Below are 27991 nucleotides of genomic sequence, written 5' to 3'. Positions count from 1 at the left end.
CTTGCATCTGCTTGGTCATATGAGTGAAATTCTTCCAGTCTGTCTTGTACCAGTTGGCCAGCTGTTTGAGGGCTGTAGCTTTATGTGGGTTTCAATCTCAATGCTGTACTTTGGAGGCCATACGTTCCATCTCTGTTCCAATATGAATTAAAATTCAAGTGCCTAGCATTTAACACCTCTCTCTCCATCTTTGCTATCAAACCCCACCCCTGCCCTTTCCCTACCCATATACTTAAGCTTATATTCTTTTTGCTCCAGTTCTGTGGTATATCTATACTATTGAAGTCTATTCATCTATTAAAATAATGACATACTCTACACGTGTTGACAAAAGATCTTCAAGAAATATACTGATACACAAATAAGCAAGTTCTCTATTTTGGAACATGAGGGTTTCTCTGTTTTGTGCACTTGGCTACATATGTGATTGTTTCATTTTATTTAGCATTTCAAGGTGTTTGTAATGAAAGGGGTTCACTATTACCCTTAACCTGCTATATTGCAAGAACAGAAAGTCCCCAATACACAAATACAGAATAATGCCATCCATTCATTTGCAGTCTATTAAAATTTCTTTAGTGGAGGAGAAACGGATAAAGATACACCTATATTTTTTTTTGTCAACACTACAGATAACAGTGTGAAGCTGATATATTGCCAGGGAAATTTGCTGGGCATATAAATACTCCTTTGGCACAGATATTCCACCTACTTCCACTTGTGTGCAATAGAACATAGCTTCTGATAGACACATTTTGGCACACCAAATGTGCCAAATACAAGAGCTGGTAGAATTAACTACACCAAACTCATCTAAAAAGCAAAGATTGAGTTAGTGCTAGAAATGTTCTAAGTAAAATAGAAAACAATGTAAGAAATATTTTTATATTCTAGGTACCCAAATGTCTTTGAATTAATTGTGTGTGTGTGTGTATGTGTAACTAGTACCAGGAGAAATGTTTTTAGATTTTTCACACTCTTAATTGTATATAGAGGGACTAAAAGTTTAAGAATAAAGAGGAAAATTTAAGGTTATAGGAGGAAATTATCCTTAAATGGAAATTTTAATTATAGTAATAGTGATGATGTAATTACATTGGTCACTTACCGATCAGTGTGCATAATCTCATGCTCACTAACCCTTGAGAAGTTGCTATTATCCTGATTTTACAGACAAGGAAACTGAAGTCTAGAGAGGTTAAGTAATTCACCCAAGGTCACACAAGTCATACATGGTGGAACCAAAATCCAACCCTGCTTTGATCCCAGAGAATGACTATCTCATAGGGCCTCTCCTCTAAAAGTATTATATTTGTCAGTTATGTTCATTTTTATGCAAAACAAAATTGTTTTGTTTATAAATAATATAACACAAAAATATGTCTCATAGCCCACCACTCATTAGAGACCACTCTTAAATTTCTGGTGTATTTTAATTGTCTTTTTTTTCATTTTCCCATTTATGTAAATTGAATTTCTTTAGTTTATTGATAACAGAAAAAGCAACTGTGAGGGCTTGTATGGTGATTCTGAAATTTGTCTACATTCCAAGGATTAGATTTTCATCTGAAGAAGGTAATTTATCCTGATTTATTCTGGCTTTTTATTGGTGGATTTAAAGGATCATGCCTGGGGAGAAGAGCATTTACTGCAGTTATTTGGAAGGTGTCTGCAGCCTTCTCTCTTCTCTCAGGACTTCTGGGGCATGCCTTGGCTGCCCCTCTGACGTCTGTTTCTGATAAGTGAGTTTCAGTCTCTAACAGCTCTGGGGAATTTTGTCGACAGAGACCTGGTGAGATCATTTTGCTTTCCGCTGAGTTTCCTTTCTCTGTTTTTTTGGACTGTTCTGATGAGCATGACCCCGCAGCGTTCCGTAATACCTCTGTTCCCGTAGGAACTATTGGCCTACTCCCTGGTTTTATCTCTGTCTGCACAAAAGCTCCATGTCGCTGGAAAGGAAAACAAAGTTGACATTAACCAGGGCACGCAAGTTGCTGGAAGATGCAGCTGGGAACTCAGTTCATGTGTTAGCTCAAGTCCTGGCAAGGCAGGTACTTCTTTCTCTGCCTCTTCATTGGCTGTCACTTGACTCCAAAACCCAAGACAGCGGCATAATCATTATTAGTGAAACTTTTAAATCACTTATAACATAGGGCATGCCAGAAAATAAACGAGAAAGGAAACGCAGAAAGTCAAAGAAGCAGAATCTCATTTCTCATTCTCAACAGTTCTATCAGTTGGATTGTTTAAGACTAATCATATCAAATTCATTTCTTGCTCTATAGGGCAACTTGTGGTTCATAGACCTAAGGGTTTGTGACTGTATCCCAAATGCCTGTTAGTTTTCAACAAAAGACTTAAGGTGAAATATGAAAACAAACATTTGCAGTTGGAAAAAAATCCAGCAACTATTACATTGCTGTTTGGCTTTGTAAATCTTACATACATTCCCCTGCCACACCCACATAAGCATATCCAAAAGCTTATCAAACTGCTTTGATATTACCTCAAGTGAATGATTACAATAATTTAAACCAAACTCCAAAGACTGTGATCCAAAATTCTGACATCATTCCTTAGTTTTAACCATGGCGTGTTGTTGAGATCTTATCCTATCAGCCATGCTAGTTTGTTTAAATAGACTTTTAGAAAGATGGTTATGACTTGAGAAGGCTGAACATTCTGCCATAAATCTGTCCCATCCTAAAATATTAAATAATTGATTCTGAATACTCACCTTTCCCGGGATGAGCTCATTGGGACTTTTCCTAGCATCGTATTGATGTAAATAAGAGATGTGTTCTATAAAATTCTTTTGAAGTTCTGCTGATGCTTCAGGAGAGGCAAGTGGAACTGAGCGAAAAAAAAGATTGCGTGAAGTGAGGACAAAAATTAGATTTGTATGTGGAAATATAATCAATATTCATAATCATGCTTTATCAACAATTGTAATAAAAGTAAATTCTTTTAGGTATGGATAAATATAATGGATGCATCATCCTTTCTCCATGAAAAGAACCAAATCAAAGCAATCAACTTAGCCCCATATGTGAATTATTAAATTCTAAAACTAATATTAAATATTACTAAAATTCCAAAACTAATATTAATGCAATAATGGCTTTGAAAGTCTGTTAGAGGGGCCCTTGGGTGACTCAGTCAGTTAAGCATCTGACTTCAGCTCAGGTCATGATCTCATGGTTTGTGAGTTCAAGCCCCACATTTGGATCTGCGCTGAAGTGCAGAACCTGCCTGGAATTCTCTCTCTCCTTTGCTCTCTGCCCCTCCCCCGCCAAAGTAAATAAATAAAACTTAAAAAAAAAAGTCTTTTAGATATGCTTCTTGCCCAGATACCAACCAAAATTTTAGGAAAAGTGTAAGTACAAATCATTTGTCAACTTATATTTTTACTACTGGAAAGGCTATGAGAAATTTATGCAGGAGTTGTTCCCAACTTAGCACTAACAGAATGAACTGGAAAACCCCAGGGCTGCTGTAGTGGTAGCTGAACACGTGATTCTTTTCATTTCCCATTGACAGACATTCTGAAAACTTGTAAGAGTGTTAAACCTTTTAAAAATCACTTTTAAATAATCTTTCTAGCTGGGTGAATGGTATATAGGGGGTTCATTATATTGGTCTCTGTCTATTTTACATTTTTAATAACTCTTAAAATTCATTTTATTTTTACTTTTAGCACACAAGGTTATAAAAAGGGTCACAGCAACTCTCAGTTTAGTGAGGTAAAATTATGTCAAGGAAAAATTAAAAATTTCTCCCTTTTATAAAAAATTGATACATAAGAGTCTATGTACACCTACCATATCTCTGGAATAACATTCAAGAAACTGATAAAGTGATAGCTACAGGGGTAGGGAATTAGGTGACTCGGGGACAGATGGGGATTCACTTTCACTGTATATACTTTTGTGCTATTTGAATTTTGTATCATATGCATGTGTGTTAACTGTTAAAAAAATGAAATTTAATTTTTTAAAAATCTTGCCTTTAAAATTAGGGAGAATATATAAGAAGGAGAAATATGTTAGTAAATTCATACTTACTAAGCATTCATGAATTCAATTCAGAATTCAGACATTGATATAAACTAACTTTACTAGCAGGAATGAGGAATCTTTAAGTATTTACATATTACATTATATGAAATGGCAATCTTTCCTCATTACCAGGGAAAAACTGCTAACTGATAATATTTTCTTGATTTCTTTTTTTTTTTAAGTTTATTTTTGAGAAAGAGAGAGAGAGAGAGCAAGCATGAATGGGGAGGAGCAGAGAGTGAGGGAGAGAAAGAATCCCAAGCAGGCTCCCCACTGTCAGCATGGAGCCCAACGCAGGGCTTAATCCCATGAACCATGAAATCACATCTTGAGCTGAAATCAAAGGTCAGATGCTCAACCCACTGAGCCAGCCAGGTGCCCCAATTTTCTTGATTTTTTTTTTTAATTTTTTTTTCAACGTTTATTTATTTTTGGGACAGAGAGAGACAGAGCATGAACGGGGGAGGGGCAGAGAGAGAGGGAGACACAGAATCGGAAACAGGCTCCAGGCTCTGAGCCATCAGCCCAGAGCCTGACGCGGGGCTCGAACTCCCGGACTGCGAGATCGTGACCTGGCTGAAGTCGGACGCTTAACCGACTGCGCCACCCAGGCGCCCCAATTTTCTTGATTTTTAATTGCGGTAAGTTACTAAAAATGCATTTCTTCTTAATCATTACCTTTTTTTTTTTTTTTTTAGGATTTGTTAGTGCACTAAGGAACAGCAGGTGCCAAAGAGTTATTAAAAATGTGTGGGCAACTATGACATTGAGAAAATTCTAACCATAACTTATACATATTTTTTTCTACCAGTTGGGAAAAGACTACCAGGTTTTGGGTGAATGCCATGGTCCAGCTCACAGAACATTAGTGTTTTTAGAAACATAGTTTGATAACTTCTTGAAAAAAATGAAACAGCTCTAAATTCAGTGATTCATCAGGTGGGGTTAATGGAGTGTCCAAAGCATGGGCTTTGGGATATGATAGACATGTTCTTAAATTCTAGCCCTACCACATTTCCTAGTGGTGTACAAATCACTTACCTTCACTGAAATTCAATTCCCTCCTCTCTAAAATGCAGATAATAATATGATTCCAGAACTGAAAGATGCTGGATCAAATTAGAGAGGGTCTTGTATCTTGATGAAAGAGGAAACCATGAAAGGGAGAAGAAGCAGGACTGATGAACTATCAACTCTGAGAAACCCAAAGGCTTTAGTGGACTGGTGTGAAGGGTTGGTGGCAGCTTGGGCTGGATGGTAGGAAGGTCAGGTTTGGGCAAGAGAGAATAAGGGGGGAAGAGGTCTCAAAACCTGCTCTTGACTTCCCCCCACATTGCCTTGGGAAGATCATTGCTTGCCTCAGGGGCAAGAAACTGGTGGCAACTACCTAGCCATCTGTTGTCAACTTAGTAACATTCGAACAGGACAGAAATCCCTCCAGGTAAGGAGCTGATGAAAATGGGTGCATGCTGTCCTCTTAGGCATTTGTTCTGCTACCATTCCCCAGAAACCATCAGTACTGGTAGGGTTGAAAACATTAAGAGATTGTCTTTTCTTGTGATGCCTCTTTATAAGAGTTTAAAGTAAGGGGGGGAGGTGTGGTGTTCTGACTAGAGAACTGGCCTAGTACAGGGACAGCAAATGGAAATGGTCAAAATTGGTTTTATGGGGTCTGACACTCTCCAGCTTCACCCTCCTTTTCTTTCCTTTAAATTCACTGGGAGGCACACAAAGCCAGACCGTAGTCCTTAGACTTTCCCCCCACAGGGCTGTTGACCCCTTGAGGAACATGACCTAAGATAAACTAGACAGACACTATAAAGAAAGACAACAAAATTTAAAACATATATTATGTGAGGCAGAGTAATTGGAACTAGTTCTCCAAGAATTTAAAATAAGCATAAAAAATATCCTCAAAGACACAGAAGGTATTATTATTATGAAGCAAGAAGAAGAGGTCAATAAAAAAAAATCATGTAAATATCAGAAATCAAAGAAAATGTAATAACTAAATTAAAAAAGATGCGATCAATAAAGACTCATGAACTGGAAAGACCAACTCTCCCAAAGGTAGCAGCAAAGGATAAAGAAATTAAAATATAAAAGAATGGATGGTAGAATTCAGGAGACTTAAGTAAAGAAACAGAGGGAAGGAAACGGTTAAAGAAATAATGATGATAGGGTTACCTGGATGGCTCAGTCGGTGCAGCATGTGACTCTTGATCTTGGGTCATGAGTTCAAGCCCCACATTGGAGCCTATTTTTAAAAAATGATAAATATCCAAGAATTAAAGAAAGACCAAAGACCTCAGGTTGAAAGGGCTCACAAATTACCAAGCAGGGTGGCAGGTCCAGGAGTAAGTTGAGGCAAGTGAGACCCATGGGATGTAAAATTGAAGGAGGCATTTGCACAGTCCTGGGACTGAGTCCCTCATCAAGTTTTGCTCCCTGGGTCTCTCATTTGCCTCACTCTCCTCCCAATCCTGTAGGGTACATAAGGAAAAACTCACATCCAAGACCCTTTATAGAGAAATATAAGGTTATCTGGGGCAAAGAAAATTCTAAATGCTTTGAAAAAGAGAAGGTAGATTACTTACAAAGGAGGAAAAAGCAGATCTATATTAAAATTCACAGCAACAATCTTGGACACAAGATAATAATTAATATTTTTAAAATGTTAAAGGGAAAAGAATTTCAAGCCTAGAATTTTTATATCCAACCAACCAGTCATTCAACTGTGAAGCCAAAATAAAAAAATATTGGGAGGCAAGTAAGTCCTCAGACTATTTCCCCATAAAACAGATCAACCTCAAAAAATTCCAAGAGGAAGAACTCAAATAAGAATAGAAATAAATCAAGGAGAGTACATAAGATAGAAGAAAATAACAAATTTTTTTTATTTCTTTAAAAAGACATGGACTAAATAACAACAACAAAAAATAAGTATACCCATAACAACTCAGAACTAAAATTCTACTGTTTATTAACATATTAATGGAGATACTGGAGAATATTATATATATATATATATATATATATATATGAAAAAAGTAGTAAAATGATTGCAAAAGAAGAGTAAAAACTGTCATTATCTGTAGGTAACATGATTACCTGAATAGATAAACCACTAGAATCAACAAAGTATGAGAGTAAGAATATGGGAAGGTAAGCAGTTAAGTGTATAAAAATCAAAACCATAATCTACTAGATAAGAAAACAAAAAATATGTTCTCTGTGGGAACAAAAACTGAACAATATCAAGGTTTTAGAAACTAACAACTAACTTGCAAGACATCCACAGAGAAAAAAAATTTAACTCTCTTAAAGACATAAAAATAGAACTGAATAGGGGTGCCTGGGTGGCTCAGTTGGTTAAGTGTCCAACTTCGGCTCAGGTCATGGTCTCACAGTTCGTGAGTTCAAGCCCTGCATGGGGCTTTGTGCTGACAGCTCAGAGCCTGGAGCCTGCTTTGGAGTCTGTGTCTCCCTCTCTTTCTGCTCCTCCCCTGCTTGTGCATCCTCTCTCTCTCTCTCAAAAATAAATAAACATTAAAAAAAAATTTTTAGAAAGTCTGAATAGACTTTCCCACTCTGTTAGATAGGATGAGATAGTAGGTTACTATAAAAGTGACCATTTCCTAAATTACTCTATAATGTCAACACAACCCAATCAAAATTCTACCTGGATAGTTTGAAGAATGCCATAAATTCCAAAGTTTAAATGGAAAAATAAAAGTCCATAAATAGAGAGGTCAATTTTGAAAAGGAAAAGCAAAGAATGGGTATTTTCCTGATCATATATTAAGACAAGCTAAAAATTCAGAAAATTAAAATACATTAGTACTGATCCAAGTCCTAAAAATTAACCAAAGGAACATAATGGAGAGCTCAGAGGCAGACCCATAAGAGAACCGTAACATACAAGTAAGGAAGTCCAAAGCAACAAGGAAAACATGGATTGCTTAGTAGATGGCATCCAGGATACTTCTCCGTGGAGAAAAATGGAATATCTCCTCTATTTAACACTGCACATAAAGACAGACTCTAGGATTAAAGACATATTTATGGAAGGTAAAATTATAAAAGCAAGGAAGAAAATGTAGAATATTTTTGTGACTTAAAGATAGGAAAACTCTTTATAAATACCCAATGCACAATCCAGAGGTGAAAAGTTGATAAAACTTGATTACATCAAGGTTTAGGACTCCTGTTCAGTGAACAGCATGCCAGACAAAAATAATAAATAGTGGAAACATTTTTAACCCAAACACTGAAAGGTATAGGACATCAGTGGGAATGGCAGAATAAGAGCCTTTGAAAAGCTGCTCCTCCATAATAGCAATGAGAACTCTGACAAAAAGAATCAAAATAAACTTCTCAGAACTCTGGAAATTATGGGCATCTGTGTGGCTCAGTTGGTTAAGCTTCTGACTCTGGATTTCAGCTGAGGTCATGATCTCATGGTTCGTGGGTTTGAGCCCCACAACAGACTCTGCACTGACAGTGCAGAACCTGCTTGGGATTCAATCTCTCCACCCCTCCCCTGCATGCACTCTCTCTCTCTCAAAATAAATAAATAAACTTAAGATGAAAAAACTCTGGAAATTAACCAAAAGCTCACAACAACCCAAGGAGTATTTATTTAAGAAAAGTGACATTTTAACTTACCCAGTTTTCGTGCTTCCCTCCCCACCTCTACAGAACCCTTAAAAACAAAGAGCCTTGCAATGACAGTGAAACAATATTTAAAAATTAAAGGCTTAAGGAAAGAAATATTTTTCATTTGTAATATTAAATCTGGGATATTAATTTAAATCATAAGTAACTATAAATAACTCTTTCTATATACAAAGTCCCCTTTTAAATATTAAAAATCTTATCCTGAAACATATTACTCTCAAAGGATTAACAATTGGATTTCCTGCAGATTTGATGTAACAATAGGATCCAGAAGACAATGGAATAATATCCTCCAAGTACAAAAGGTAAATAACCACAAACCCAAAATTGTATACCCAGCTCTACTTTCGCTCATTAGAGTGAGGGCAGTTTAAAGACATTTTCTGACAAAAGAAGTGTGAAGAGTTGGCTACTCCTATACTATCATGGGAAGAACAATTTAGGGATGTTGTGGTGGTCTGTTATATAGATAGCCGTAGTTTATTGGTCTCCCATTACTCATATCCTGGTACAGTCCCCTTCTTGTGGATGTGGGCTGGACTTGAGATTAGGTTTAACCAACAGGACGTGGCAAAAGTAACACTCTGCCAGTTCTAGGCATAAACCTTAAGAAAGCCTTTCAGCTTCTGTTTCTGCATTTTTGAAAACCTTGAGCTGATATGTAAGAAGTTCAGCTACCCTACTGGAGAACCCACATGGAGAGACCACATGTAGAAAGAGAGGCCTGGTCATTCCAGCCTCCTAACTGAATCTAGTCCTTAGATGACCTGCCAACTTAATGCAGCCACAGCAGTGCCCACCACCAAGATGAGCCAAAGAATTGCCCAGCTGAGCCTAGCCCAGATTACAGAATCATGAGTAAATAAAATGATGGTTGTCTGAGACAACTAAATTTGGGGGTGACTTGTTATGCAATTAAGCAACAGAAATACTTCAGAAGGAAGTCAATTAAGTCAATTATAATGACTTATCTTTTAAGTAGTGATCTAGAACCTCTCAGAATCTCAAAAATAACAACTTAAAAAAAACCACTTCTTTATGGGGACTAATAAATAAAGGGAGAGGAAAGGAAATCTGAGCTATCAGAGAAATTCCTTACCCAGACGTTATATCTATTAAAATTAGACATAACTACCATATGCATTTATGCATATATATGAGACTTTTAAACAAACCAACAATAGTAAAGAACATCTAAGTAGGAAAACATCAAAGAAGATATTCAAATTCTTAGTGGTTATTCTACTTCAGAATTCAAATTGAACCCAAAGTAATTACTTAAAAGAAGCCTTGTTATATGAGGATTACGAAACATAAGGCAAAGTCCATGAAGAATGTTTGAAATCCCCTCTCTGTTTCTTGGAAACTTGATCTAATTAAAATAGAAAATTTCTAAACAAGGATACACAAAACAAGTTGGTGTCTAGCCGTCTATATTTTATCAACAAAACCAGGATTTATTCAAACACACAACTTAATTCTTGTATTGGTGGGAATGTAGCAGCTTTTACTTTGAGAAATCTTAACTTTTTGTGTCTGCTTAAAAAACATTCATCAGTAATATTTTTCTATCAGAAACTCCATTCTTCTAAATGGTATTTATTTTGATCTTATATAAAAATATTAATGTAAAAAATAACACTATAGATGTTCAAAATACAGTGAAAAAAAACTTGAATATATCTATGGCAGGAAATCATTAAGCTACACCTTGGGACAAATAAAGCAACACAAAATAAATCCTACTTTAGAAAATTATTTTTAATAATAATCTGAATTTCAATTAAGAAAAACATTAAAATAGCAAACGGTTGATAAACAGCCAAAGTTTCATTTAAGTGTAAATGACTTCCTTCACAAATTATATCAGCCTTTCCAATTTATAAAGTTTTATTACAAAAAACCCAAAGTGAACACTTACTCTTACAGGGACTCAGATATGATGGAGCATAGCCATTTGTTGAAATGACCATGGATGGCGGCCAGGAAATTGTGTGGTAGTACAAGAATAAAGGGCACTTTCATTATCAGCACAAGATGACATTGCTGAAATGCCAAAGACCAAGCGTAATTAAGTGGGCTGATGGAACAGAATGACCAGGAGATGACTTTTAATTGGTATTATGCATGTTTACATACACATTTTCTATGTCTGTATGCATATATATATACATATATATATGCATATATATACATGCATATATATACATATATATATGCAAATCTGGATTATACAAACTGGTATATATACACATTTTAAAATGCTAAACTAAAATATTTTCTTTTAAAAACCCTTTTCACTAGTACCCAAACACCATCTAAAATATGAATAGGGGCGCCTGGGTGGCGCAGTCGGTTAAGCGTCCGACTTCAGCCAGGTCATGATCTCACGGTCCGTGAGTTCGAGCCCCGTGTCGGGCTCTGGGCTGATGGCTCGGAGCCTGGAGCCTGTTTCCGATTCTGTGTCTCCCTCTCTCTCTGCCCCTCCCCCGTTCATGCTCTGTCTCTCTCTGTCCCAAAAATAAATAAAAAACGTTGAAAAAAAAATAAAATATGAATAAATTGCAGGCCTATATTATAGTGTGTATGTTAGTTTAAATTACAGTATGTCTTTAGTTTAATCTGTTGAATAGTATGTAATTATCATTAATCAATAAACATTTGTTGTGTCTGGGTATCGTACTATGATCTGGGAAACAGTAAAGAATTTGGCAATGAGAAATACCAATAAAAGAACTGAGAAACAGAAGAATGAGGAGTAGGAGGGGGGTGGTGAAGGGAGAGGGAGGGTGGGGAAAAGGAAAAGAGAGACTTCCACACCTGTTTTCAAAGCTAAATTCCAACTAAACACATAACTTAGTACAATGCAAAATTAATAATAGAAATAGCTTCCTTTGTTGTCTAGTATGTACCAACATAGCACATAGTACGTTGTGGTAGGCGCTTCACATATTTTTATTTCTCATAACAATCCTGCAAAGTAGGGATTATTATTCCCACTTCATGAACTGAGTAAATAAAATGATGAAATTTAAGTAATGAGTCTACAGTTAAACCACTGTAAGTGCTAAATCAGTATTAAATTCTGAGAGTGAGTGTTGGATGATGATAAAGTGACCATGATTTCCAGTTAAACATGGCAAATTCAAAATGTGCATTTCCCCCTATTTCCTCCCCAAACACCAGTACAATGATAGTAGAGACATTTAAAGAGCTTCAATCCACGTTGCTACAAAAGGCCATATTTCATTTTTTCTCATTGCTACGTAGTATTCCATTGTGTATATAAACCACAATTTCTTTATCCATTCATCAGTTGATGGACATTTAGGCTCTTTCCATAATTTGGCTATTGTTGAGAGTGCTGCTATGAACATTGGGGTACAAGTGCCCCTATGCATCAGTACTCCTGTATCCATTGGAGAGTGTAATGCTAAGTGAAATAAGCCACACAGAGAAAGACAGATACCATATGGTTTCACTCTTATGTGGATCCTGAGAAACTCAACAGGAACCCATGGGGGAGGGGAAGGAAAAAAAAAAAAAAGACGTTAGAGTGGGAGAGAGCCAAAGCATAAGAGACTGTTAAAAACTGAGAACAAACTGAGGGTTGATGGGGGGTGGGAGGGAGGGGAGGGTGGGTGATGGGTATTGAGGAGGGCACCTTTTGGGATGAGCACTGGGTGTTGTATGGAAACCAATTTGTCAATAAATTTCATATATATTAAAAAAAAATAAAAAAAAATAAAGAGCTTCAATCCTTCGAAAAAAAGAGAACCAAAGAAGAACAAAGATCTTAACAAATTTGGAAGCCAGAAAGCAGATGGTTAAGTGGCAATTAACTTGAGTAGACCACAAAAAGCTGGAAACTAAGTGCTTACGGGGATGGGGTGGTGTCCCAGTAAGGCTCAGAAAATGCAGGTATCAGATATCTCAAGGGCAGGGATCATGGCATGTGGTACAAGGTGAAGTTGCAAAGAGAGGACTATCTGAGAAATTCCCAGATTTTTTGTTCCCCTCTCCAGGGAGAGATTTGGAGGATTCCACTCTGGGAAAACAGATTGGCTTGGCAGAACAGAACCACAGGTACTGACCTTGGGGGCATCTCTTATGAAATGGCTGGGCCTTGCCTGGTCATTCTAGAACAAAGCCTAGCTCTCTGGTGACATCTTCTACCATGTCCCATACTGAACCAGAGTAGAAGCAACCACTCCTTATGAGAAAGAACTGGACTTGACTGGTTACTTAACCAAAAAAGTTAAGACAAAGACTCCTAGAAAATTATAAATACCAAACTTAGATACTAGTTATTCTCACCAGTTCATTCACCACATTTTTGTTGGAATGCCAATGCATTTCCTTTGCAGAAGTATCCATTGACTGGAATTGAACTTTGTGTTTCTGTCACAAACCACATAGCTAATATATCCTTTCTAGTTTGTTTCTTTAAAACAGATTGGAAAGTTAAAGACACATTTGAAATGAAATGTGTACAGAATCCTTTAAGATTTTAAAAAATTCACTCCAGCTCCTCTTATTTATAGTGATTTTGTCTACACCTAATTAGCACTTGCAAAAGTTAGTGACCTTTTGGCAAGCCTTTCCAAAGTATTCAACTTTGAGTGTTTTATAGAAAGTCTTCTAGTACTCAGATTTTGATTTATAAGAATATTAAATTGTGGAAATACAATAACAAGTACACAGGCATAAATTGGTTTAGAAACAACCATGACTTTTAGAGAACATTTTCTGCCTCCTTGGCCTGAGTTACATGCCCCTTCTCAAAATCCCCCATCATGATGTCATGAGCAATAGGAGACAGACTGATTCCATAGATTAGACTGACAGGTAGGCCATGGTGAGGAATTTGAAATTGATTCTACAAACCATGAGAAGTAACTGGAGGATCTAAGGGAGGAAAGTGATATCATGAGTGTTTTTAAAAGATCCTTCTAACAATGGTGTGGAAAACATTTTGGAGGAGAAAGAGAGGAAGCGGGGAAACAGAAGCTGTATGACATTGGTAAGAAGATTTGGAGTATATTTTGGAGATAGAGGTGTCAAGATTTGCTGATGGATTGGATAGAGAGAGTAATGAGTTTGGGGATGACTCCTAGGTTATCAAAACTTGAGGGGGAATAGAAGTGGCATTTATTGAAAAGATAGGTTTGAAGGGAGAAAATGAACGATTCTATTCTAGCCATCATAAATTTGAAAGGAGATGAGCTCTCCAAGAAAGGATGTTAGGTGGGTGGCTGGATAGGAGTTCAAAGTTCAGCAGAAAGGCCAGAGCTAGAGAGATAAATTTGTTCCAGTTCTTTTGACTTCAATCTTAAACTTCTGTTCCTTGATTCACCCGTTTAGGATAGTATCTTGAATACTCATGTTAAATAAGATATTAGCACCTTTCTCTTCTACTTCCCATCTTCTATCAACTGGATATGTGCTTTTCTTGGTAAGGCTAATAACACAATTCTGTTCTGTAACTACATTTAGTATTTCCATATTCTGTCTTTATGATGCTAAAAGCTGAAAACTATGAAATAGTGTTTATGATATAATTATGTGAATTTTGTTCACTTAAGGGCCAAATATTGAGCTAGGACTACATTTCTTTCTCAGTGCGTTCAATACCTGGTGCCACTTGAAAAAGAATGGTTGTAGTATCGGTGTGAAATAAATCCCCTTTCCTAAGGAAAAAAATCTTTTCCCCTGAAAACTTTGAAGACCTAAATTCTGTTGTGCTTTTGCATCAGTGCTGCTTAATTCCATACTTATTTCTTAGATGGTGACTTATTTTTCTTTCTCTTTATGGGAACTGATAGAATCTTCTTTTTATAGTTGTTGCTTTTCAATTTCATAACGGTGTATAGTTTGTATCTTTTTCCTCTTCATACTTGGAAGCACTCTCTAGACTCTTCCAATGCTTCTCTTTTATATGGGGAAATTTTCCTAGTCTAGAGGCTGTGTAGAATACTGGTAGAATACAGAATTATAGGTAGATTGAGTTCAAATAGCAGTTACTTGCTATGTAACCTTCGACAAGTTATCTAAACCCTGTGCTTGCTTTCTTCTCTGAAAATTGAGAGTATTAATAATATTACCATACTAATATATTCCAGAGGGCTGGTATGAGAATTGAATGAGGAAATATTTAGAAAGTTCCATAAAGTGCCTGGCAAATAGGATGTGCTCAATGAATGTTATGTGTTGATAATTATCTCCACTTTCATTTTTTATTCTTTGCTTTTCTGGAGCTCCAGAAAAGTTGGACCTCCCAGACTGTTACTCCATTTTACTTTAATTCTCTCATATTTTTCTTATTTTGTTGTTGTTGCTGTTGTTGTTTTATGCTCTGTGATAATTCCTTGACTTTACCCTGTAAACATTAAAAGAATAATTTTGCATAATTGTACTTTGGCTGTCCATTCTTAAACTAAGACTAGGATAGGAGATCAACTTGAATTACAAAAAAAAAAAAAACTGGTGTGGTAGTTGACATCTGGCTTAGATATTGGGCTCAACTAGTCTTAATGTTGGCATAGAGTAGAGTGTTCACAACTGGAGTGGTTATTTAAAAGACAGACTTTCGGGGTTCCTGGGTGGCTGAGTTGATTAAGTATCCAACTTAGGCTCAGGTCATGATCTCACAGTTTGTGGATTTGAGCCCCGGGTCAGGCTCTGTGCAGGTAGCACAGAGCCTCGGAGCCTGATTCGGATTCTCTGTCTCCCTCTCTCTCTGCTCCTCTCCCACTCATGCCCTGTCTCTTCTCAAAAATAAATAAAAACATTTAAATTTTTAAAAGATAAATAAATAAAAGATAGGCTTTTAAGTAACCCTTGGACTGTCCCCTTCCCCCTTCATTCTTGCCTTCTGCTGTGCCTGTTGACTGAGCCTACAGCTACTTTGGGGTTTTGTCAGGCAGATTGGCTCTTTGCTGCATTTCCCTCTATATTTTCTAAGCTATTGCTTCTTTGCTCTCTTTAATCTATCACCAAGTTTTCATTCCTTCCCACACCACAGAAAGTTCTTCTTTCCATTCTCTTCATCTTTATGGGTTGATTGCTTTGTTGTCATTGAATAGACTCTTGGGAGGTGGGAGATTTAGATTTTTGTGTTCAGTCTGCCATCTTGAATCACAAGTGAAAACTTCATTACCTTTCTAAAGGACAGACCATGTTACGGATTATCTAACAGTTCTCTCCATTAACTACCACCCTTGAGGTGGAAATCATGCTGAATATGACTATTTTCCAATATCCTGACCTTCAGTCTACCTGCCCTTTGTATCTTAACTACACTGGCCAGATCACAGAGGCTAAAATAGGCCTGTTGACTACTAAAAGTAATCCTTTGTTGTCTACTGTCATGTTCAGAAAATTATTTGAAGTTTAGCTTATGAACTTTTATATTGTTTTGACTTGGTCTTGCATTTCTTTAACATTTACTAAATCTACTTCAGCAGTAGAGATGACTAAGACATATGGTAGGAAACAGATACCACTTGACTAAATGTGAAAGATTTAGGTTATTATTATGATACTGTCAGGTAAATAACTTTTATATCTGACAATGTTTTAGTGGTCCATGTTAATAGTATTTCCTACAATGTGTGGTGGGATACTAGTCCTGTGAAATAATCTCTTGGAAAAAGAGTGAGGTGGTCAGTAAGTGGAGAAAACATAGCATTCTTTATTCTTTTTCTTGGAATGAATGCATTATGCTTATGCTTACAATAAGAGTTTTAAGAGTTCTGTGGTTTAAAAAGATCTGTTCAACTTTATAAATTTAGTTTTTGCCTCCACAGCAGTCATCTCTACACGTGTTGGGTTTTTCTTTCATTTAGTTTTGTTCAGGAGGTGCCAGTACATGTAATGCATTTTAATTTGAGAGCGGAATAACCTCAGAGAGTGGGAAAGAGGTTTTATCATAGCTAACCTTACCTATTCCACAAGAAGGCTTTTGCAACTTGCTGTGTTTGACTGGCAAAACCAATGGACATGTTGGTTTTTTAAAGTCACTCCTCTGGGTGCTCTTAGTGTCATAAGGTGGTTGGAAGGGGTGTTCCATTCCTTTACTGTGCGACCACCAGTCACCCTTTAAGGGAAAAAAATTGGAAACACAAAATTGGATACTGTAGGACATTTTCATGTGCTACTTGATATCTGTGAATATTTAGTAATTCAATCCAATAAGCTTTTGGATATTCTAGTACGAAATGGAATTCTGAAATCTTGGAATAAGTATATTTTTTCAAGGACTTAAATTTTTAAATGGTACTTAAAAGTGAATTATCATGTATTTTTAGCTAAAATATAGCTGCTAAATTCTTAAGGTACTTTCTATCAACAGATGGAGTGGTAAAAATCAACCAAGTAGTTATATTTCTATATGTTGTACTACCATTTTATTATATATATGTATATACATGTGTATATATGATTTAATCTAAAAATTATGTTCTATACTTTTCATTATGAAAGTACAAATAATGTATTATCATCTAAGATGGTGGTTTTCATAGTTTTTAGTCTGTGATCAACACCATGAAATATACCTCATATCATATAAGAGCACACAATGCATACACATACATAAAACTAAGTTTTACAAGACAACACTTATTCTTACTATATGCTTGACTATTTCTCTATTTTATCGTTTATCTCTTCTATTTCATTTCACAATGCTAGTTGCAACCCACATTGATTTATAATTCACTAATGCCTCAGTTTGAAAAAAACTTTGTTCAAAGGAAAAATACCTCCAATGTTACTGAATTTTTGATGGTAAAACCTGCCTTAGGTATCCAGGAAAGGGAGAATTGATTGATTCTCCGTTAGTACATATTACAATCTGATCTCTTAGAAGTTGTGAAAACAGTGAGGGGAACCGTTACTCCACTTAATGCTAACTAAATATGTATTTTTTAAATCTAGTTGATCGGTTAGACCCGAGACAACCTTGAGAGAAAACAACTGTGACAACCAGGAGTTCTTGGATATTATTAGACAATGAAAGTAACTTTGGGTATAATCAGACACCTACCTTGGGCTTTGAGGAAAGAGAACAGGCTTTTAAAAAATCAACCATGATGTTATAGTCAGAGGCTTTAAAAATATGATTCAAGGGGGATGAATATGAGATTCAAATAAGTAAAATTCTGACAGTGCAATTGAAGCTACATTGATATAAAAAGTAAGAGGCATTTGAAAACATCTATCTGGCTCCATAGAGAGTAAGCTCCCAGCTTAGTTTCTAAAAAGACAGGCATGTGTAAAAGAGGTACACAGTATCAAATTTTAAAAAATAATAATTTCATGGAGTCAACTTGTCAGGAGATTGTCAAGAAGCTTAGATAGAAGAAATTCATGAAATATGCCAAAGGCAGCAAAAAATAGGGTTTTCTGTGAGAAAAAAAATCTGTTACATCAAAAAAATCACAGAAGGACTAAGAATTTGGAGAAGACTACACAGTTCAGAGCTGAAAGTCAGAGCTACTCAACTTTAGGTTCTTCGTTAAGTGAATTATCCTCAAACTTTTCGAAAAAGACAGGATGAACGGGGACCTAAGAGGGAACTGAGCCCTGACTAATTAAAGAGAGAGCTAGACCTCCCTTGGCAACTTTAAATGAGTGCCGGTTTTTAGGCCAATAACAAATTGTAACCAGGGGTAATGAATAAGATTGCAGAGATCAAAGAAATTTAGGAAGTAGGGAATTTTGGAGACTAGGAGAGATGGGCTAATACCTCATTTTTCAGAAAGAGCTGAAAGGTGAATTATCAAAATTAAGACTACTTGATGTCGATCCTGGGAATTCTAGAACAGATTACTAAACAGATGGTGTCTTCTCACTATCTGGCTGAAAATAGTCACATCTAACTGTTGTCAGAATGCCTGCTTCTTGCAGCCCTCCTCCACTGCACAATTATCATAGTGCTTATTATGCCCCGAGGTCTAAAATTTATAGGCCTTCTCTCCCTTAGCCTTGTCACGATTCTGCAAGTAGATATACCCACTTTACAGATGAGAAAACTTTTGGGAGATTAACTTCCCCAAAGTGTATCCCTAGCAGGCAGCACAGCTGTCCAAGTCAGACCCCTGCCCCCATCTCTGCATGCCTCTAACTTCTGTGCTACACTGCTTTATCAAATCTTCTGTAGAGGCGTGCCTGGGTGGCTCAGTCAGTAGAGCGTGCAACTCTTGATTTTGGCATGGGTCATGATCCGAGGGTCGTGGGATCAAGCCCTGCATAGGGCTCTGTGCTGAGAATGGAACCTGCTTAAGATTCTCCCTCTGCTCCTCCATTGCACGTGCACTCTAATGCGCTCCCTCTCTCTCTCGCTCTAAAAAAAAAAAAAAAAAAAAGCTGTAGCATGCAAAGCCAGATAAGCACACACCTACCTAACTTATTTGAGAAGTGACAATGTAACAATAAAGAGATTTTAAGTAAGTATCTTGAGAAAGATCTTCTCTAAAAAGGTTTTAAGGAGCACACTGTGTATTATCTTCTTTTGTTGATCAGAAATTTATTTTACTAACACCCAGGTTACTGGATAACTGACTCTGGGAAAAACAAACTGCTAGGACATGCCTGGAAGCATTCAATCATTTCTTGAACAAGAGTATAATGCAAAAGTTCTCCTTAAAGCATGAACTTTAGAACTTTGCCAAAATGGTCTCTTTAGTTTCACAAAATATAAAGCAAAGAATGAACAATGGCTCCCGAAGTGTGACTGATGATTTGAAGACCTCAGAGTTGGTGGAGGTATTCTGATTAGTGTCATAAATTGGATGAATCTTCACTTCAGCAGAAGGAAATCCTACAGTTCAAAAAAATGCTGTTTTTCTCTTTTCTATTTCTGGAGAGCCTGCCCTTTGCCTGAAAAGTCTGGTTTGTTCCTGGAAGAGAGAGAGTGTGTATGGGCCCATGCACATGTGCATACCATTTTGGTCCAACATTTGCTCATAAGAGATTATAAGATTAAAGGGATAGGTGGAAGCTTGTTTTTTTCCCCCCTTTGCCTCACGCTGAAGTAAAAGTCTAGTAAAAATTTACTGCTCTGTGGACCATCACTTGAAATGGATGGTGAGGGGTTGACATGAGTTATTTATGATGAAACAAGGCAAACCAGGAAAAATCCTCTACTGTGATTGCTTTGTCTGAACTTCAGGGGTCAGTCCATCTTTTGTGGATTGCGGAAGGGGTTTTGCCTAACAGGATAGCTGCTGTCAGTTCAAAACTTTGAATACAGAGAAAGGAGGATGTCTTCCCTTCTAGCCCAAGGCCTGCCTCCTTTGCCGCCCCAGAATCACAGTCATTGGAGCTCCATGGTAAGGGGACATCTGGAGATTCCTCAGGAGAGGGCTCCCATTAATCCCCACCCCTGGAAGGCCTGTTGGCCATTACACTGTGAGCTCCTTAGCCACATTGGAAACCAATGTGGGACAATCTTTGTTATATTACTGCTATCCCTAAGCCTTCAGAAGTGCATTAGGAGACACTAATTACTTTTCATTCTTTGGGAAATTAAGGGAGAATCTTTGGGGAAGAAGTAGTAAAAGCAATGGGGGCACCCTGGAGAAGCCGGTTAAGAGAATGCAAGAGGTGGGGAGCAGACCTCCATGGCAGCAGTGTGGCAAAGATGGCTGCTCATAAGAGATCACAAAATCGTGCTTCATGGGTTCCTAGGGAAATGCAGACTTCTGACAACAGCTTTTAGAGAATCACACACTTTCTTAGTAGAGTTCAATGGCTTTAACAAAATGAAGTGCTACGGGAAACACTGGGAGTTACACCGTAGCTATGCTCTTCTCCATTTTGCTGTGGAGACCAGGAGAGCTGACAATACCTCTTTTTAAGCAGGTCATGTCACCGATAAAAGTTATTCCTGAATTGTGTTTTTGGAATACCAGTTCTGTTAGCGTATTAATAGGTGTTATATACAAGATTCCAAAGTTAGATAAATTTGGGAAATATTGGGAGAAGTAAAGTTAAATAAGTTTATCACAGGATTTCTTAGAGCCTTTATGTACAAATGTGATTTGTAAAGTTTTAAGATCTAAAAATTCAGCTTTTCCAAAATGTATTTGACTTTGGAATTTTATTTTGTTGAGTACATAGGCAGGGCTAATGCTCTGAAACATACGCTTTGAAAATAATAACTAGCATAATCTCTTAAAATACCAATACATATATTTTTAATGTTTATCTTTTGAGAGACAGAGACAGAGCATGAGCGGGGGGAAGGGAAAGACAGAGAGGGAGACACAGAATCTGAAGCAGGCTCCAGGCTGTTAGCTGTCACCACAGAGCCCGACGTGGGGCTCGAACTCGAGAACTGTGAGATCATGACCTGAGCCGAAGTCGGACGCTTAACTGACTGAGCTACCAAGGGCCACTAAAATACCAATATTTAAAAACACAAGACCACCAAACTGTTTTCTTTGAAAGTGACTGAGCCACAGCTCCTTTTTACTTTTTCTGGAAGCTCCAATTTTATGTCCCTAGGTTGAACTGTGTGATTGTTTCATTTAAATATCTTGTAAGTAAGTAAAATCAACCAACCTGGTGTTAGGTTCGTAAGATATTAGCAAAATACATAAGACAGCAGTCCATTTAAACATTAGGCAACTTTATTTTCTTCATCTTTGTTTTAAAGCCAGTACTACTACGAACCAGTTAATTAAAAACAAACAAAAAACAACTAACCTTTAAGAAGAAACTTGTCATCTTAAATAAAGGAACAAAGTGTACAGATCTGTGAAACGAGCATTACTCAAGTATGTGGAATTGAGTCACTTAAGGTTCTTGTTCTGTTTTTTAAATAGGACCATTGCCTTCACTCCATGCCCAAATCACATTCACTCTTAATTCTGGCATGCACCTTCATTCTTCCTTTGTACCTCCTCACTCATACCCAGGAGCAGTCTTTCCTACGAATCCTCTTCCTTCCTTTAACGCTACCTCTACCCTCTCTTACAGGCCTCTGACTCATGTAGCCCTTTAGCACCAAATAACAAGAATCCTACTACTCTGCTACTCTGTTGCCCAATCTTGACAGCAGCTTCCAAGACACCTACAAACTAGGAGTAAGAGAAAAGTAGTTGGATTAACTTTTGAGATTTTTACATTTTACATCTCTCTTCTCAAACTGACTTCTTTTCTTAGTACCTCCAAGGTAAGGATGGGTTCAGTTAACAGCTGGGTTTTAATTCAGCCCTGAATAAAAAAGCTCAGGAGAGTCTTTCATTAACTTTGTAAGAAACATGGGAACTTCACTAACCTGGATTTATGCACTAGACTTATTTCCCCAGTGTAGGCCTGGACTATCAATATCTTGAAATCCCAAATTGCTTGTTTATAAAACAAAATAGCCTTAAAACTGCCCATGTAAAGATTTACTACATGACATTAAAGCATATTTGACTACAGGAATTCCTGCCCCAAGAAGATCTCCCATTCACATACAGTGTCCTGGCATGCCATGTATCTTATGACAAGAATATTTGATGTTACAGAGGTGAAGACAGGTCATTAAAAGAAATCTCCATTTAAGTTGTAAGTTAAATCACAACTGCATATAAACTTAAATGACAAAAGGAACTTTGCAGCTATGATGTTTGGCTTTCCCAAATTAAACATTTTGGGAAGAGGACATTACCAGGATTATCTAGGTGGGCCCTATGTAATCACAAGGATCTTTGGAAGAAGGAGGCAGGAGAATCAGATTTGAAGATGCCATGCTACTGGCTTTGAAGAGGAAGGGGCCACGAGCCAAGGAATGCAGGCAGCTTCTAGAAGCTGGAAAAGGCAAGGAACTGGATTTTCCCTTAGGTCTTCCAGAAGGAACCAGCCCTGCTTATAGCCAATGAGACTAAATTTGGACTTCTGAGCTCAAGAAATGTTGAGAATAAACTGGTGTTGCTTTAAACTAGTGTTTAAATTTGTGGTAATCTGTAACATCAGTAACAGAAATACAATAAATTATACCTCAACAAGCCTAACTTTAAAGAAAAAAGATAATGGAATATATTTAGTATAATAGTGAATAAAAGTGTGATTCGACTAAACCAACAGTCCAGGGTCAGAAACACAACTGTAACATTGTAATGTATCTCAGATATCTTCATTTACTTCTTTGTGGTATGTTATCCAATAGTACCTCTTAGAAACTATCACACAGATTAAAGTATATAACTTATATAACTTATATAAACACTTAGCTCATCCCTAGCACTTCATACACTTTAAATAAATGGTAGCTATTATTTTATACAGAGTATCATGGGAAATTTTTATCTTAGAATATGTGACACAAATACAATATTATCGATTTCTTCAGTACCTGCCAAGCACTACTAAGTAGCTATAATCTGACCCAATCTAGAAAAACAATTATTTGGATTCCTTCCTTATTTATATATTGTTTGTATGTGACAGTTATCTGTAAGAATAGTCCCAGGTTACTGCTTTTAACTACTGGATTATAAGAAGTATTAGTCTGAGCTATGTCACATCCTTTACGTAGTCTGTGACTAAATTATCCTGCAAAACAGCTTCTGAATCTAAATCTGTATTTGTATATAAGGAACATCCATCCAACCTGTTTTTCTGGCCCTTTTTGGGGATCTATGTAAGGAACTGGTTCATTCAATGTTCTTGCATTTGTATGAATGAATTTTGCATAATATACACGTCCTCTCCCGACACATGGTTTTGAACGTTGTACACTTTTCCCGGGTTTTTCGTCATATTTGATTTCTTCTTTTTTTTCAGTTACATACTCTATACCAGCATCTTCTATTTTTTTATGCTGTCTGAAAAAACAGAATTAAATAGTAAATAATTTACCCCAGTGAGCATTTCCATACTGTGTCGTAACTGTATAAAATAAAATTTAAATATATTTCGAGTATCAGTCAAGACAATTTAGGTTTTATTAATAGTTATAAGGGAGTATTAAAATATGGACGGGTATCTTTTCATTTCAGTTCATATAAGAGATAAAGGGATTTGTGTTATTAATGATTATTCATAACAATATACCAGTGCAGGATACAGACTTGGATTTGCTTGGAGTAAAGAATGAATAGTGATTTGATAACGTTACAGATCATGTTTGTAGTTTCATTCATGTAGCTAAGGTACATGCTAATCTTAATTCATCTTCTTTAAAAGTTACTTAGTAAAAATAAGTTACCCAGACAAGGACAGCTATTTAACTTTAAAAGTTCACTTGGCAAACCTATAAAAGCTACAAATGACCACTATAATTTATCTTTTCAGGAAAAGAGCATTGTATAGAGATCAGATCAGTTAATTCAATCTCATCACTTTTTGCTTTTAATAACTACACTGGTACCAAAAAAAATGAACGTTATTGAATTTTTAAATGTTAAAAAATGTTTAGAAAGAATTTATAGAATTTTTCTCCTTTGAAATAAAGAGTGATAGACATTATAAAAGGCAGTAATTTAAAATCTCACATACTGGGAAAATAAATGGTAAGGATGAAATAGATGAATGTGAATACTTTTTTACATAAAAGCATTTAAAATCAAAGCCCTGACCCATGGAAGATGAATAAATAGGATTCCAAACTTATAGAGAAAGTCAGTAATTCTGCATAGTCTTGGCCCTTAAAATATAACCTCTACCTTAACTTCAAACCAAGGCTGGGTCCATCTTTTCAATTAAAAGCCCCAGATGAAGAGGCATTTGGGTGGCTCAGTTGGTTGAACCTCGGACTCTTGATTTCAGCTCAGGTTATGACCTCCCAGTTGGTGGGACTGAGCCCCGTGTGGGGCTGCATGCTGACAGTGCAGAGCCTGCTTGGGATTCTCTCTCTCTGTCTCTCTCTCTCTCAAAAATAAATAAACTAAAAAACAAAAACAAAAACAAAAACACCAAATAGCTTTGCATTGCATTTACAGTGAATATTACTTCCTTATCATAGCTCTGAGGCCATGTGACCCAGCTCCAACTAATTTCTTCAAAGGCACTCAGACCTCTCTCCCCTCCCTTCTCCAGACAGCCCGCCTACTTTCAGTTCTTGGAAGCACAAGTTTTCCCCCCTCAGGGCATTTGCACACACTCTCCCCTCTGCCTGGGCAGCTCTTTCCCAGCTCCCTGCAGGACTGGTCCATTATCAATCAGGTCTCAGCTTATGAGCCATCTCCTCTGAAGATTTTCCTAGATTTCCTGCTTCCTGCCCTATGTAGTCTCTATTTTAGTACTTTCTTTCATAACACAATTTATAATTTATGTACCTAGATTTTTGTTTGTGGTAAGCACTATAAATATCCTTTACTAGTCAGTAAGCTCCATGAAGGTGAAAAGACTGTTTCATTCATCATTACATAGCCATCTGGGGAAGCATCCTGTTCATCACAGGTAAATGGACTGCCATGATAATATTTGCATATTTTTGGTGCATCTGTATTTTGTTTTATTTTTGATGTTTATTTATTTATTTATTTTGAGAGAGAAAGAAGGAGATAGAATTCCAAGCGGGCTCAGAGCCTGACTCGGCTTGATTCTAGGAACCAAGTGATCATGACCTGAGCCAAAACCAAGAATCCGATGCTTAACCGAATGAGCCACCCAGGTGCCCCAACTGGAATTGTTTTTCAGTCTGGCTGAGTGTAGCTGTATACTCCCAACCCCCACTCCAATACACATACAAACAATATTCAGCACCCTTGGATTCTAGTTCCCTGAATCCCAACAAAAATTGCCCTCTTTAAAGAGTCTGGAAAAACTGATTACTGGTAAAGTGTAAATAATTTATAAGGCTTTTTCTATTACCTTTCCAGAGACAGAAGTATTTGTTTAAAGGTCATGATTGATTTATTATAGACTTCTGATGTCAGTTTTTTCTATCTGCTTCTCATGGTTGTAACTCAGCAGTACACTTGTATTGCCATCAGGTCCTTGAACAAGGACTGTGGCTACACGCTTCCATATGTATGCATTCGTTCAATTAAAGTATTTGTGATGTGAGTATAGATTAACACATAAACATGAACTATATGATTTTGTAGTAATTTCTTACCAGAAGGAAACACAAAAACACTAATGGGCAGTGAAGAAAGTCAGACCTGGGTTGGAATCCCAACTCTGCCATTTACTATCTGAGCTTTGATTTCCTCATTTGCATGGTAAGGGCAAGAATACCTATTATGAGAGATGTGACAATAACGTTGAGTAAGTCATTCTTTCAACAGGTATTTATTGACTTATGTGCTGTTCACAGCACTGAGGATAAAGGAATAACAAAACAAAACTTCCTGCCCTCACAGAGCTTACATTCTAGTGAGGGAAGGCAGATGAGAAAGCAAATAAGTAAAACATACAGTCTTTTAGATGGCATTAAGTGCTAAGGACACCAATAAAGCAGGGAAAAGGAGTGTATGTATGTGGGAGAGAGCCTGCATTTTTAGACAGGGTGGAGGCTGCATTATGAAGGTGGCAACTGAAAAAAGGAAAGAGGGGAACAAGCTAAGAGGATATTTGAGGAAGACCATTCTAGCAGAGTGAACTGTAATTGCCAAAATACTGCAGCAGAAGCACCTGTCCTTCTCGAAGGTGGTGCTTTTCGAAGTGTGGTCTCAGGAGTAGCTGCATTGACATAAATTGTTACCTTGTTAGAAGTACAAATTCATTGGCCCCATCCCAACCTGAGGCAGGTTTCCTGGGAAACTGTTTTAACCAGCTCTCCAGGAGATTCTTATATAGGTTAAAGTTTGGGAACCATTGTTTAGTGACGAACATAAAGCAAATACTCCTGGCTCCATGTCATATTAAGTGTAACACCTTGGTCAATAGTTTTCAGAATCTAGGGTACATCAGAATCACCTGGAGGTCTTGTTAAAATCCAGATTGTTGTGCTCAACCCCAAATTTCAGATTCAGTAAGTCTGTGGTGGGGAGCCTGCAAGGATATACTTTAAAAAATTTTTTTAAATGTTTTTATTTATTTTTGAGACAGAGAGAGCATGAGCAGGAGAGGGGCAGAGAGAGAGGGAGACACAGAATCCGAAGCAAGCTCCAGGTTCTGACCTGTCAGCACACAGCCCAATGTGGGGCTCGAATTCACTGACGGTGAGATCATGACCTGAGCCAAAGTCAGACGCTTAACGACTGAGCCACCCAGGTGCCCCTAGGATATGCATTTCTAATCGCTTCTCAGTTGATGCTGATGTGGCTGGAGGACCACACTTGAGAATCACTGCAGATGATAGCATGGAGGCCTAGGTGCTGGAGCAGACTGGAGTCAGAGGATAAGCAGCAGAGAAGACCAAATAAAGGAAGAGGGGCAGTTGTGCAGGTCCCATAGGCTACAGCAGAGGCCTTAGCTTTCACTCTACAATGGCCAATGGAGAAGAGTGATCTAACTTGCGTTGTAAAAAAGACCAGACTACTGTGTTGAGGACGCTGCAGAGGCAAGGAGAGCAGCAGAGACATTACAACATCCCGGTAAGAGATGCTAGCAGTAGTTGGGCCAGGGTGGGGATGATAGTGGAGGTGGTGGATTCTGGATATATCTTAAAGATAAAGCCTACAGGATTTGCTAGTAATTTAGTTGTGGGGTATGAGAAGGAGTGGATGATTCGACAGGACTTGAAGAATTTCAGGCTAGGTAATGCATGTAAGGTGCCTGACACACAGTGGGTGCCCAGTAAACAGCGTGTTTTAAAAAGTATCACTGTCAGCGCTCAACTACTAGAAAGGAGAGATAGGATGGAAGAGGAAAAGCTTCGATGGCCTGAGAACCAACCCCACCCCCACCCCCTTCGGGTCTCACTTCACCGTCCCCTAAGGAGGGAAATATTTTTTGTAAGGGGAAATAGAAAACCAAACCCCAGCACTTACTGCCGCTTATCCTCCTTTCCCTCCATGGGCTCCCACGGCCTGACACGAGGCAGCGAGGAGCCTCACGCGGAGATCAGGCGCTAAGCCCTGCTAGGAAAGAGGTGCGTGGAGAGCCGCGACTGTGACTCCCGCGTTGCTAAGCGACGGCGGCCTCCAGGCTCTAGGCTTCCGAATGCGGCTTGGGGGCGGAGCCGGAGCGCGCAGGCGCAGTAACCCGGCTCGGCTCCGCAAACTAGCGGGTGCGACTGCTTGGCTCGGTGGGGGCTGCTGGCCGGATCTCTGGGCGGCCTTTCCGGACACGCCCCAGGGCAGGACGTTTTGTATTTGAACTTGGTCTTTGCTTTCGGGCCGAGCAGGGTATTTAGTAAGGCCCAC

The 27991-nt window shown here is 37.7% G+C and overlaps 1 protein-coding gene across 1 annotated transcript; it reads right to left on the bottom strand.

Moving 5' to 3' along the window:
• Positions 1-1512: 1512 nt before the first annotated feature.
• On the bottom strand, positions 1513-27642 carry CUNH2orf73 (chromosome unknown C2orf73 homolog). The gene is made up of 5 exons (XM_047069847.1): positions 27617-27642; positions 23347-23560; positions 16683-16836; positions 2738-2853; positions 1513-1949 (listed from the first exon to the last, which is right to left on the bottom strand). The coding sequence occupies exons 1-5, from the start codon at positions 27640-27642 to the stop codon at positions 1581-1583; spliced, it is 879 nt and encodes a 292-aa protein (XP_046925803.1). The 3' UTR covers positions 1513-1580.
• Positions 27643-27991: the final 349 nt, after the last annotated feature.

The sequence above is a fragment of the Lynx rufus genome, unplaced genomic scaffold (assembly GCF_022079265.1).
Source record: "Lynx rufus isolate CCGP_SWC_20201006 ecotype Redwood Valley unplaced genomic scaffold, mLynRuf1.p SCAF_8, whole genome shotgun sequence".
Lineage (NCBI taxonomy): Eukaryota > Metazoa > Chordata > Mammalia > Carnivora > Felidae > Lynx > Lynx rufus.
This window is presented reverse-complemented; position numbering and strand designations above follow the sequence as displayed.